Below are 13,929 nucleotides of genomic sequence, written 5' to 3'. Positions count from 1 at the left end.
TAAATGAAGTAAAAAAAATTCCTCGTTAATAAAGGAAACTGTCATCACGTATAATTAGGTGAGATACGGATATACATGTGAGAGTGGCCGCTGGCCGGGCGCAAGAAGGGATCCTATATATAAATGGCACATGGCGCGAACATGCATACGCAGCCATTATTCCACGACATTGAAGTTTGCAGTTCGGACCAATGGCCGATTCCCTCTATAGCGCGCGCCTGCAGGGAATCACGGTAGTTGTATTCATCAAACCATGCGCGAGACTCAGCGGCATGCATCGTTGCTGAGTCTCGCGCATGGTTTGATGAATACAACTACCGTGATTCCCTGCAGGCGCACGCTAAAGAGGGAATCGGGTATTCTCACTAGCCTCCTAGCTCCTATGCGTTGACGAGCCCTGAAAGAGGGCTATAAAATAGACAGTTTAGGCTTTCTAAAAGTTTCTTAATGATCATTTTCTAAACTCATAAATAAATAATAAACAAAATAAACAAATAAATAAATCAATGGGAATTTGCCGTGGAATATCCACAGAGTGGATTCTCATACACTGATTCCAGGATCGAATTGGAATTTAGAACTGTTCGTTTTTGTGGAGGGAAGAAAACCGGAGAACCCGGAAAAACCCACGGAGCAAGAAGAAGAACCAATAAGAATTTAAAAACTCAACCCACATATGACACCGGGTCCGGGAATGGAACCTGCGACACATTAGTGTGGCCATCCCTGCTCCTCGTATAAACTCAACAAATCGCAGAAGGTCAACTTACGGCAAGCCTTTACTCATTTACCCTTACAATAACTCATGTACAGTACGCTTTGCGTGCCTATGGTTCTTGAAGGCTCAAGAGGAACATCGTGTAGCGGTAAATGTGTTTCAAGTATGCGCACTATGAGCACTGGGAAAGAACGCCTGGGATAATTTGCAAATGGTGGTTGCCCTAGCTAGGAACGAAGATGGTAGATAAGCCGAAGATAATTGAACACGTTGTAAAATCGTTAGATTACACGCTGTTTGATGCAAGATGGATTCCTTGTAGTGCGAGATTTGTGGTGCTCGGAAACTATGCGCGTGGAACAGGCGCGTTGCAAATCTACGAAGTTTCGAAAGGGGACGTCAAACTCCTGAAGAATGTGAGTTTACGTTGTTATCCTTTATTTGCCGTTAGACAAAATTATTTATTTGCTTTATAGAATATTAAACAAATTTGCTAGAATTTATCACTTCGGTGTGAAGAAAGTTTGCAAAACTGTTCGATGCAGACTTCAGGAAGCTTATATAACAAAATAGCTAAGGCCCGGTTCAAACGTCGAACTTTTCATGTGCCGAACCTATTAATTAGGTTCGGCACATGAAAAGTTCGACGTTTGAATCAATTAGGTTCGACAGATTTGTATTCGGGTCGACCTGCCGTTCTATCCGACAGGCCCAGTCGGATAGAACGGCAAAAGTTCGACACTGATTCAGACGTCGCACTTTTCATGTGCCGAATCTAATGCATAAATTACGCTAATGTATTTGTAAATATAAGAGGGTTTGTGATTGGCTAGTGAGAGGTCATGAACGCGGTCATGCATAAAATTTAAGGCGCCACGTAACGCTCTGGACCGCGAAATAATATAATCATGATTGCTTTCCAACGCTCAAACTCTCGCTGTTAGTAGATTGCATTCGTATCATGTTTACGTCTTTTGTTTTTGAATATATCTCTAAAATGAAAGGAAACAAAAAGCAAGACTGGAAGCCAAAGGTAGTAGTTAAATTACAGAACTGGTTGATACTAAACACATTTGACCAAAGCCTGGCAACTGTACTTCAAGAACTGCTGTTTTTATTCTATTTTAAACCACAAAGAGATATGTTCTCCCACTGAACAGTGTTCTTGTTAATTCATTTTATAAAGTGCGCGACTTGAGAAGTCATTGTTTTCCTCTGGGCACAGAATGAGTTCGGCACATGAAAAAGTGCGACGTTTGAATCAACTGCCGAACTTAATTATTTGGGTCGACCCAAATAGGTATTAGGTTCGGCACATGAAAAGTTCGACGTTTGAACCGGGCCTAAGATTTTTGCGGGGATCTTTCTTGTAGAAAAAAACTTTTCTTGTTCAGAGTGTAAAGAATAGAAATGACACTAGTGTGTTCGTGAATAGAAAAAAATTATATTAACGTTGCTCCTTTGGATTTTTATTCAGGAGCTTATAATTAGCAATTTCATGAAGATAATTTCCTATCTTTATACTCTGATGAAGATCATAGCCGTGCCATTTCGCTCTCTTTAATGGCTGACAGAGAGCTGTGGTTTGGGTTCTATATACCATCTCTGGAGCAAAATGATGTGGCTATAATTTTAGTCAGAGTATAAAGACATATAAACAGAAGGTTTATTCTTTAAAATTGGACACTTGCAAACATGCTGTTTCCCTGGCAGGATGAGAAAAGAACAGCATTGAAATGTGGTACATTTGGAGCTTCAAGTTTACAACAGAGATATCTAGCAACTGGAGACTTTGATGGCAAGATGATGATATGGTTTGTGGTAGTCATTCTTTAGTTCTTTAACTTAATTATCAACTAATGTACACTTGGCCCAACTAAACCCATGCCACCAGAACTTATCCCAGTTTTCATAGCTTGAAGTGACTAGGATAAGGTACCGTAAAATTCTGGTGTGTAAGCCCTGGGCTTATACAACTTCGTAAGGGGTTTTGGGTGGGCTTATAAGTGGAGGGGCTTATATCCGGGAGGGCTTATAGGGTATAAAAGAAACATTTCGAAACGATCCACAGGAGTGTTGATCAGAATACTTTTTAAAGTTAAAAATGCATTTAATAAAGCAACATTTAGCCCTGTTCAGTACTGTCAACTGGCAGAGAGGGGTTTATATCCGGGGGCTTATAATCGGATGTATTTTTTTTGTTTTCAGGTAGATGGGTCTATAACCGGAGCGGCTTATAACCAGAATTTTACGTTATTATTAGTCTCCTTATGTTAGTCATCATAGGCTATTCTCCCTTTCCTCTTCCCCCAGTTTTTTTCTCAGGTTTGATGGTACTAGGTTTGGAGAAGTACTGTGAGGTGGGGGGGGGGGACAGGGGGGTCTGAACCTCCCGCCTCCCGTACCTTTTACTCCCGCTTCCCGTACCTTTTACTCCTGCCTCCTGCCCCTTTCCGTAGCTGTTCTCTCCTGTTTGTTCCATGTCCGTTGCGAAATATAACGAAATGTTGTGAAATTTTACTCATTTTCTCCCGGTTCCCGCCACCTTAAGAATCCCGCTTCCCACCCTCTCTCCTCCCGCTTCCCGCCCCTTTTCTTCCGGGCTCCCGCCCCCCTGTCCCCCTCCATTGTGAGAGTAAAGTGTCTTCTGAAGAACACATCAAAATGGTGACTGCTGACTTACAGAGCTTTATTGTAAAAGCAGCTTAGTGTCTAGTAAATGCATAAATTAGAATATCCATTAGTAGTGAACTTGTAAAGTCAACTGATCAATTTGAGTCCTGTACATCAGTATTCCAGACAGGAGAAGGGTCTCAGGTATAAAACTTGACAAGGTCAGCTACCCACAGACCTGACAAATTAGTAGAAAACATCTGTTGATTTGAGAAGGCTAATAACTTTTTCCCCTGTTGGAATTTTTTGATATTTTGCCTTTATCTAGAACCCAGATATGTGCTGATGAAATGAAATACTCTATATATCAAACCTGACATTAGAGTGAAAACTCTTGCTGATGGGGGGATTTGAACCCTAAAATGGGTTTACTTAACAGATTAATTACGTCCAGAATGCCTGGTAAACTTTGTTTGTTATCATTCTTTGCAGGAACCTAGAGAACACAGAGAGGCCAGTTTATTCTGTGAAAGCTCATTCACAAATAGTCAATGCTATAGACGGTGTTGGAGGCCAGGGTATTGGTGAGGGAGCACCAGAGATAGTTACTGGAAGTCGAGACGGTAAGCTGTTGTGCAATGAATGTACCTTATTTTGATGAGCTGCTGGGGCGAGAATAAATATATTAGAAGCATCAGGGTTCTTTTCTCTGTTGTTACACTGTCAGTCACTGCTGACCAAGAGCAGCCTTTCTCTGGACTACAGGTCATCACTATTATGAAATGCAGATACTCCAAGGCTAAAACCATTTAGTGTGTTGGAAACAAAGTATACATGTGCATTTACAGAATGGAAAATAATTAGCATTCGCAGCAATTTGATTCAGATATGTATGCCGCCCAGGTTTTCTGAGTGAATGGATCAAGGAGGGAGCTTCAATTTAGTCCAAAAATTAAATTAAGAAAATAATGAAAAGTTGTACAAACTACACTACAGTATTGCTCAGAATTAGCAAGGAATGCTGAATAGAATGCTTTCTGTTCCCATTCCACACCCATTTCTTATGTGTTCAGTATCCTTTTCTATTCCGATTCCCTTGCCTGTTCCATTTGCTTTCTGTGTGTGTTCATGAACGTGCTCCTTGTCAGCTGGTTATTTATGAGTGGTACTTTAATATTAATTGGTAGAACTGTAATTTTGAAGTTAAAATTTGAAATAATGGTTTTATCTTTTCAATTGTTTGTGATCTTGTTAGGATCTGTAAAAGTTTGGGATCCTCGTCAAAAGGACAAACCTGTGGCTAACATGTCCCCAGCTGAAGGTGAAGAGGGACGTGATTGCTGGTGTGTGGCATTTGGTACGACTATATTTCTTTTGTTTATCTGCTTAGTGTCACTGTTGCGTTACTGTTTCACGTTGCGTGACATTGTTCTATTGCACCATATTAAGTACTACCCAGGTGAACTTGTGCTCTTTGCTGGATCTCTTGCCATAAAATTGTCAAACACAAGCTAGGGAAGCATAAACGTCCTTCTTTAAGGCATATTTGGTTTAATGAAAGAAATGCCATATAAATGTGAGAGTCTTAAATTAAGTTTAACAATGGCAGCTTTCAATTTGGTCTGTATTTTGGGTATGTTAGCACCCTGAGTAATCATTTACAATGAACACTTTTAACTTGAGAAAGTCAGAAAGGGCCAACGGACAACACAAAGAACCTGATCCTGGTGGATCTGATCAGCAAATTGTATAAATACTGTACAAACAAATTAAAAAACAGAAAGGCTGACTGTATGGTGGAGGGATTGAACTTGTATATTTTCTTCCAATATTTCGTCAGTCACAGCCTGACTTCATCAGGGCAAAAGTCAGGCCGTGCCTGACGAAATATTGGAAGAAAATATACAAGTTCAATCCCTCCACCGTACGGTCAGCCTTTCTGTTTTTTAATTTGTTCGTACAGTATTTACAATGAGTAGTAGTCCAGGCATTTTGTAATCAGACCTGATACTAATTGCAACAGAAGCTTTTTCATTGTAAACCAGTTAGAAATAACATATACATTAACATACTAAAAGTCTCTAAAGATTCAAGCGTGGGAACACCTCCAAATACAATCAACGTCTAACTCGCTTTCTGCTGCAACATGAAAACGAGGCTATAAACAGGAAGTTGCTGTTTACGGCTGTTTTATCATGCCTTTTCTTCCAAACTAAGAACATACTCTTAATAGAATGTTTCCTGTGCCGTAATCTTAAAATAAAGACCTATAAAAGAGCAATTTTTAAAAATAATGCTGAGTTATTCGAAAGTTTACATTGGCCAAGACATGTTTATCCCTTATCTTTCATGCTAGAGATAGAGTCATACTTGAATTGACTTCCGAATCTTCACTTTCGTAGTCAAGGGCGTTGGTAAAATTAGTGCACGCGTACCCTTTGCACTGGCCGCAGGATGGAGGACACTGCATACCTTTCTTACGACCTCATAGTGCAGCAGTCAGACAAACAGTTGCATCGGATTAACTGTAGAAGGGAGTCTGGTGCAGGCGGCAAGTCCGTCGCAACAGGAACCAATTGATCGCCAATGATGTTCCATCCCCAGCCCTTGATCGACATCGGGCCACTGCTGCACTTTGGGGGAGATTCTGTGGCTATATATGAGATGTCTTTGTTGCAAGCATCTCAAAGTACAGCTGATACCTGAGAGAGTCAAGACCAACCCCTTGTCTTTCCACCGACAAGTGACACGAGTGCTTTTTCACCTGACTGGGTCAACATGGATGACTCTCTACCCTTCCAGTTGTCGAGATTTCTTCTGCAGTAACTTTGGGTCGTGGGACATTACAATAGCGTTTAGTACCAGGCCAGTGTCCTAGTGTTGTGGTCAACATCGTCAGACACGCACTGGTCAAACTCGCCATTAAAAGATGCTATTAATATTAGTTCCCTGGCTAAGCGCAGCATTCTGGGTGAACATTTGCACTTCTTGGTATGATGAACAAAACCCATGGTGATGCAAGGTGTCAATAAGGAAGTGCGAGGCAAAGTTGTGGTGCAACTGAACTGCAAGCCCGATCTGTAAAGGTGCGATAACGACACGTGGCCGCGCAGCTTGAACAAAGGCCTGCCCGATTGATGCTACCTTCAACGAATTATTTTTTTGAGACGAGAACTCCCAGAAATGCAGAAAGTGTGGCAGGAAGAAAGTGGACATGAGATTCGGCATTGGTGTCTATCGTGGGGTAGTTGCCACTTGAGGTTGTTTTTTATCAGCTTAGCTGCTGTTTTGTGATGTTCATTTTTTGTTCTTCGATATCCATGTCATCCTTCTGTACGTAAAACTCTTGTAAAATTGCAGCGGCAGTGGTATGAAAGGTTACAATGCTCGGCTTACCGTTAATATCCGTTATCAAAATCTTTTCTCTAAAATGCTCAAAAAGTTTGGTTTTCGTGTGCTGCCGTTGGTAAGCTTCACTATTTGTATCACTCAAATATTCTTCCATTTTCTCCACTAGATCGCTCACTGTTATCTGCTCGCCGTCATTTTCTTCAAGAAACCTCGTAATTTTAAAAAAGGCCTCGCGTTTGTCTTTGAGTGATTCTGGGACGACCACGTTCCTTTTTTTGACAGCCAGTTGCTCATCCACTTAATAAACTTGAGGTAATTTCCTCTTCGTGCGGAAGTTTACACTGCAGGTCTAGATCTGGTGGTAAACCGCGTGAGCATCAGGCAAATCATGCAAATTTAGAAGCCTAGCTCTTATCGCATCAGACCACTCGTCCCCTCTCTCTGAACAAATTTTCAATTGTTATAACCCTGAACACTTCCCCCAGTTTTTTTCTCCGTACCTCGAACTCATCTTTGGTGCCACAAAATAAACCAGTCAGATTTGAATGAGAAACATTGTTCTGCTTGGCGAGTTAGAGAGCGACGATTACTAGTTGTTTCAGACGTAAGAATTTTCTTGGCTCGCCTGATGTTACTTGGCAGGCAATACTCGTGCCGGCAGTTCTGATGAACCTGCTGCCCAAGAACTGTAGTGATGGAATTATTTTGCTCTATGCTCGCCCGATTTATTCCCGCGCTTCCCTTTTCTTTTAGTGTTATGACCTCGCCCTCGCCATCAAAGTTTTTTTTTTTATAAATAACACACTTTTCTGTGTCTCATCCATAGTTGAGAATCTTGTTTTCTGAAATTATAGGCAGATCGGAACGGGTAAAAGACATAAAGACAACGATAGATGTATAAAGAGCGCTTTTTGCCCAAAACAAATCTCAATTCTATTTTAATACAGCTTTGTGGTACTTGGGAATGTCTAGGTTGATTGCATAAATAATGTCACTTAAATTGGCTTTCTTGAATTTTTGTTAAAGTTTGCATTTGGTTCTATTCTTGCCGAACCTTTACAGTGTATGTCTTCAGTGATAACGAATTTCAGGCAAATTTTTTGTTCAAAGAAAAAGATAACGCACGAAGCGCAAGCGATGAGTGAGATTAACATCGGTTTTTCGTGCACTGAGTTGAAACACAATTTGGGACTCACTACTCAGGTCACATTGAATTTTTTTGAACTGCATATTCTTAGCACATAACATCCACGTTTCTTTTAGCTTAAAAACTTCTTTTTTATATTTAACCTCTGCTAGCGGAAGACAAATTTCTACGCTAAATACCTCAAACTGGATAGGCAACAGCGCAGATGCTTTCTACAAGTTTGTGTATTTTTATAGATTTAAAAATCTTATTTTAGCAATAATCTGATCTAATCTACATGTAATTGGATTAAGCTATCAAGAAAACACGAGAAATTCATTCTCTCTCTGCTAGCCCATGCTGCATGTGGTATTAAACTCAAGTGACCCAGCAGATAGTACAGGCAGCCTCGTTTCCATGCTGCATTATACAGGGTTCTAAAAAACCCGTTTTTAGTCACCTTCCCCTGCTCAGATTTTCAGAGACTTTTTATATGATGGAGTAACCCTATTTAAATAAAGGCTTCTCATGTTATAGAGGACATGTTCCTGGACCAAAAGGCGTTAAAAAACCTTCTGTTGCAATTAGTAACAGGTTGACCTATTTTAGACGATAAAATGCCTGGACTATAGTGCTTCATGTCAAGACCCTGTGCATTTTTTTCACACAATACAGGTGACGCATATAATACAGAGGAGCGTACCGTTGTAGCAGGCTATGACAATGGAGATATAAAGATGTTTGATCTTAAAAAGATGGCCCTCAGATGGGAAACAAACATCAAGAACGGGGTACTTGAAATCTTATTCGAGAAGTACATTTACCGGTAGTTAGAATAAGATGTTAATTTTAATCAAGCAATGTTACTTGATATTTATAATAGACCTCTTTAGTTACTAAGTAAATTGCCCATTTCAGATCATGTGATGCTCTCCAGAGAGCTGATCTTTTGTCTATCTGGAAATTGTTCATTCATGACCACGTAAATTTGTTTGAAGTTGAAAGACATATCTCTCAAGGGTAACATCATATGTTGCAACATTGACAATTAAGGTTGCCACCCCTCACAAAATCCTAAATTATTGAGGGGCCTTAGAGTATTCCTGAACGGTCCCTTTTAGCTAATAAAGCAGAATCCAAACTTCTTGAAACAATAAACCATTCAGCCAAAGGGGCTTTAGGCTTTATTGGTTTCTTGATGTATAAGTAGACATGCAGTGGCATATCTAGGGGAGGGGCCAAGGGGGCCTGGCCCCCTCCTTATTTTTTGGTAAAAGAGATTTTAAATTCTAAATTTTTTTGGGTGTACACACACACACACACACACAAAAAAGGGGCCCCATAGTTCAAGGTCTGGATCTGCCACTAACATGTATATGGATGAACAACTCACACATACATTTTGGAAATATTTTATGAGGAGTTCTACCATGTAAAAGAAGAAAATCATAATTTGTTAAGTATGGAAGCCAGCTATTACATATTTTTTACAGTGTAATTAGAAGGCAGGATTTATATCTTTGTCAAAGTTCTCTACAATCTGCAGGTGTGTGGTGTTGAGTTTGACAGAAAGGACATTATGATGAACAAATTAGTGGCTACCACATTGGAATCAAAATTTCATGTTTTTGATGTTAGGACACAACACCCAGAGAAAGGATTTGCTTCACTTTCTGAAAAGGTGGGTGTTATAGATTTCATAGTACACAGAATGAGTGAATGAAATAGTTATTTTACCTGCATTTTAGCCTTTGAACTCTTACATGTCAACACTGGAACTGGCTGAATTTCACTTGTTTGTTTGTGATTGAACTCTCTTCAAGTTGGATACCTCTCTAAGGCTGACGGCTGGAGTTAGTTCTGAGGGTGTCAGCTTTTATTGAAAGAATTCACTGTTTGATGTTCAGTGAATTCTTTTTAAAGACGACACCCTGATGAACAGTGTATATTTTTTACTTAAAGTACATTTTGTTGCTTAAATAAATTGTTAGATTGCTACCTGCTGTGGCCCATATATGCAATGCATATGTTGTTACCCTCATGAAATAATTATTTCAGTTGTTAAGAAGTTTGATTTCAATTTCTCAAACTTTGAGCTACATTGGACTTGTGAATGCTATGAACCCTGCTACCTGTATATATTTTTCCTTTCTATTCGTAGTTTAAATTCTCCCTAAATATAAAAGAACTGTTATTTAAGCTAATTCAATTGAAAAATTTCTTTTGCCACACAGGCTCACAAGTCAACTGTTTGGTGTGCCAGACATCTTCCTCAAAACCGTGAAATTTTTATGACATGTGGTGGCTCAGGCTCTCTTAATCTTTGGAAATAGTAAGTGTTTCAGTCTGGCTGTTGCTTTTTTAAGAAAAAGCGTCTCTGAGTTTCTTTTTCGATGCTGGGGAAATATACTGTAGTGTATTAATTTTAATCTGATTTGAATGTGAGTGATGGTTGCTTAGAAACAACTTCAGTGATCCATTGTTGTGGACCCTAATAGGAAATGGACAAGTGCTTTAATTGGTTTGTTTCACTTATATTGTAATTTGTACACATGCAGGGATGATTTCTTTCACCTTTTAATTAAAGGGGACATGATAGACAGACATTTCAGGGTGTTTTTTAGGGATAGGGGATTTGAACACTGGATAAAACAGCTAGTGCATGCCTATAAGAAAATGAAGTAACGTTCTCTGACATCTTATACTTTTGTACAAATGTCACCCAACATTGTAGACTTTATGGTGATCAGTAGATTTTGTGATAAACCGCCAGGTCTGTAACAGACTGTTGTGGTTGCAGTAAGATAAGCACCTGTGTATCTAGTCAAGATATGCTTGCTAACATTTTTGTCCTGTTATTTCATGTTCTTAGCTCATATCCTGACCAGCGAGTCAAAAAAGATGCTAATGATGTGGATATGGGTGTCATTGGTTCTGTGTCAATGTTGCAAAATGCTAGCCTGTCAACTCAGCCAATCACTTCATTTGACTGGAGTCCAGACAAGGTCAGTATTGAATGTTAAAAATATACCTTCTCCTTGCTGACTGCCTTGCATTTAGTTTAATATCAATTTGGAGAATTTGGCGGTACATCAGGCCAGTGTAATCAGCTGCTAGTGAATAACTATTGAAGCTTGCTTCATATTCATCCCGACTCTAAAGTTAAAATACTGATTCTCTTCAGTTTAAACAATTAAAACTCCTTTACAAAGCAATCTAAGAGAGCAATGGAAACATAATCTTAAACCTGTGTACTAACAACTGTTGCCACTTTGTCATTAAAAATGTATAGTTTTGTCACCACAAACTACAGTGATTATTAGAGATTCTGATTTTATCATGATTGTTTGGTCATTCTATCGACCATACATATGTTCTGGTTTAATTTTACTCTTCATACAATTTGGTATTTTCCTTTGTTCTGGTGTATGTTAATACATGATAATGAATATAAAACAAAGAATACCAGATTGCACCAAGGGTAAAATTGAACCACAACACATACGTATGTGCTAAGCATGCATGCAATGCATGCCTATGTATCAGGGGTATATTTTACATTTTTTTGTGGGGAAGACAAAATCAAGATTCATTGCTGTAACTGATTTATGACTAATCTGTTTAGTCCAATGGATTATATAGGAATTTCCTTAACTGAAACCAATACAATTTTTTAATCAATAATGGTAAAACTTATGTTAGGAGTGCTTTTAAATTACTATTGAAACAGTCAGATGTTTCGGGGATAACCCTTTATCAGTGTTTTGTTGGTTATTTCCTTTTTGTCTTTAAGAATCCAGTTGATGAAGTATTGTAATTGCTAGGAAAAATTGGGTCGCCCACTACCTCTCGGAACGAGTTAATTCATTGGTTCTTAAAACAATTGATAACAGGTTACAACAATGCCCCTAGCCCTGAATAACACTAGAGGTAGTGTTTACAGCGGGCGAATGAAAATATAGGTTCCAGAGAGGTAGTGTCTTACTGGAAAAATTCAGTGTTAATCTTTGTGTACTGCTTGTCTTCACAGGAAGGACTTTGTGTGTGCACCTCACTTGACCAGACGTTAAGAGTAATAATTGTCACTAAACTCAAGAATGTGTGACAACATCGCTGGTTATTGCATATATGAACTCAAGAATTTTTTTATTTGAAGTGAAAACTGTTTAAATTATTGTGTACATAGATTTTATAGCCGTGAACTAGCAATAAAATTGTTTGCAGCTTGTCAAAAGAATGTCTTTTCAATTGGTTCCAACAACATTGACTAGAAAATTTTTTTAGTATCCATTGGTTGAATTGAACTTAAATATACCAGTGGCTGTGCAGGGTTTAAGAAGAGACAGTAGAATGAAATTCCACAGTCCCCCCGGGGGCGGGGGGGGGGCTATACGGGGAGGCTCCGCCCGAAAGGGGTACCTTTTTCAGGCTTCAGGTATATAAAAGGGTAGGGATTTCACAAGCTTATGCATATGAAAGGGTAGGGAAATCTGTCATTTAGATTGCTAAATTACAGCATGTACAAAATGCAGCAGCAAGACTTATTCTTAGCATCGGAAAGTTTTCTCACATTACACCGGCGCTTTACGAGCTGCACTGGCTGCCGGTTTCTTTGCGTATTGATTATAAGATTTTACTTTGACTTTTAAATGTATTTATGGCCTAGCGCCAACTTATCTTAGCGATCTGATTAGCATAAAATCGAATTCATTATACAATCTTAGGTCTACTGGCATGTCCTTATTGGACCATCCCAAGGGAAAGATGCTGTCAACACTGGGAGCTAGATCATTTTCAGTAGCAGCTCCGAAACTCTGGAATGGCCTACCTGTGGAGCTTCGTCAAGCAACATCACTTGACTGTTTTAAATCTCAACTTAAAACTTATCTTTTTAAGAAGTATTTTTATAATTTATAACTTTATTTTATTTTCATGGTGATGTAATTTTTAATTTTCTCTTAAATATGTAAAGCGCTATTGATCAGAATATGGAAATATGCGCTATATAAATGAGCAAATTATTATCATTATGATATTTAAAAAGGCCTTTAAATTAATTATTTTAAACAGACGCAACTTATGGCTGTATCGTCTTAATTTATTATGCGCTACGTAAAAAATGTCAAGAAAACGTCCTGTTTTGAGTTTATTTTGTGTCGTGTAGGTATATGAAAGGGGTACCTTTTTTCTATAAAAGGTAAACGAAAGGGGTACCTTTTCTGTCAAAATGGTATATAAAAGGGTAAGGGGTTGGATCTCAGGGCGGAGCCTCCCCCGTATAAAACTTTTTTGAGTGCCCCCCCCCCCCCGGGCACAGTCCACACAACATTTCATTGAAGAGAAAAATCTTTACAGTTAGTAACCCAAGGAAAAGGTTAGATAATTAAACTGCAATATGGCAGAGATTCCAACCCTCCCGATTTGATGTGTTGCCTCCCGCTTCCCCGATTTTTATCCGATTCTCCCGATTTATCATGAAATTCTGAAAACAAGAGAAAAATTGCTAATCTTAGTACTTTTTTGCGATCTGAGTGTAACAAAAGTAAAGGAAAGCACAAAAATGTTTGTGAAAAGAATAAAGACCTTATAGAATAACTCAGAAATGATGTCAAAATGCCGAAAATGGCACTTGAGAGGACCTAAATTTGCAAAATTTCCCGGTGGAACATGCCTCCAGACCCTCTAGAGTCTCGCACCTTCAGCGCTAAAATTACTCCCTATTTTCCTTCAAAGAGCGTTGAAATATCTGATGTGGTCGAATCCACAATTTTTGCAATGCTGCTGCAAAGTCCTGAAACCAGCGAAACTCGTTTTTTTTTTTTCTAAGAGACCAAAAGATGAAAAAAAAGATCGTAAGTTTTTTTTTGATCTGAGACAGGGTAGTATAGAGGCTCCTGGACCGCAGCAGAGCACCCCTACACAAAGTGCCTCCCCCCAGATTTTCACCCATTTATTATTTTTGTGCCGTGGGCGGTCAAGACAAAGTGAATCCAGCAATCTGATTGGCTAAACGACTGGTCCAGATTTTCCATCTGGACCGCCCGGATTTTATTTCAGACTACACGCGCGCTGGCCATTTCTAACAGCCATTTCTAAAATAAAAGCCCATTTCTATAAAAAT

The 13,929-nt window shown here is 39.0% G+C and overlaps 1 protein-coding gene across 1 annotated transcript; it reads left to right on the top strand.

Annotated features, from left to right (window-relative positions):
- The first annotated feature begins 921 nt into the window (after window positions 1-921).
- LOC144634469 (dynein axonemal assembly factor 10-like) lies at window positions 922-12,036 on the top strand. Its single transcript, XM_078493421.1, has 9 exons — window positions 922-1,134; window positions 2,432-2,532; window positions 3,824-3,954; window positions 4,587-4,688; window positions 8,484-8,599; window positions 9,355-9,489; window positions 10,043-10,140; window positions 10,681-10,813; window positions 11,839-12,036. Exons 1-9 carry the CDS (start codon window positions 958-960, stop codon window positions 11,911-11,913), a joined length of 1,068 nt encoding a protein of 355 aa, XP_078349547.1. The 5' UTR covers window positions 922-957; the 3' UTR covers window positions 11,914-12,036.
- The last annotated feature ends 1,893 nt before the right edge of the window (window positions 12,037-13,929 follow it).

The sequence above is a fragment of the Oculina patagonica genome, chromosome 13 (genome assembly GCF_052425735.1).
Source record: "Oculina patagonica isolate OP01 chromosome 13, crgOcupat, whole genome shotgun sequence".
Taxonomy (NCBI): Eukaryota; Metazoa; Cnidaria; class Anthozoa; order Scleractinia; family Oculinidae; genus Oculina; species Oculina patagonica.
Note: the sequence above shows the minus strand (reverse complement) of the source record. Positions and strands in the feature narration are given on the sequence as shown.

Excerpts from the sequence above, each read along its gene's own strand:
- LOC144634469 (XM_078493421.1), top strand. The coding sequence starts at position 958 with ATGGTAGATAAGCCGAAGATAATTGAACACGTTGTAAAATCGTTAGAT. Across the intron at positions 1,135-2,431 it reads ACGTCAAACTCCTGAAGAAT|GATGAGAAAAGAACAGCATT; the intron begins GTGAGTTTACGT and ends TTTCCCTGGCAG. Across the intron at positions 10,814-11,838 it reads TTGACTGGAGTCCAGACAAG|GAAGGACTTTGTGTGTGCAC; the intron begins GTCAGTATTGAA and ends TTGTCTTCACAG.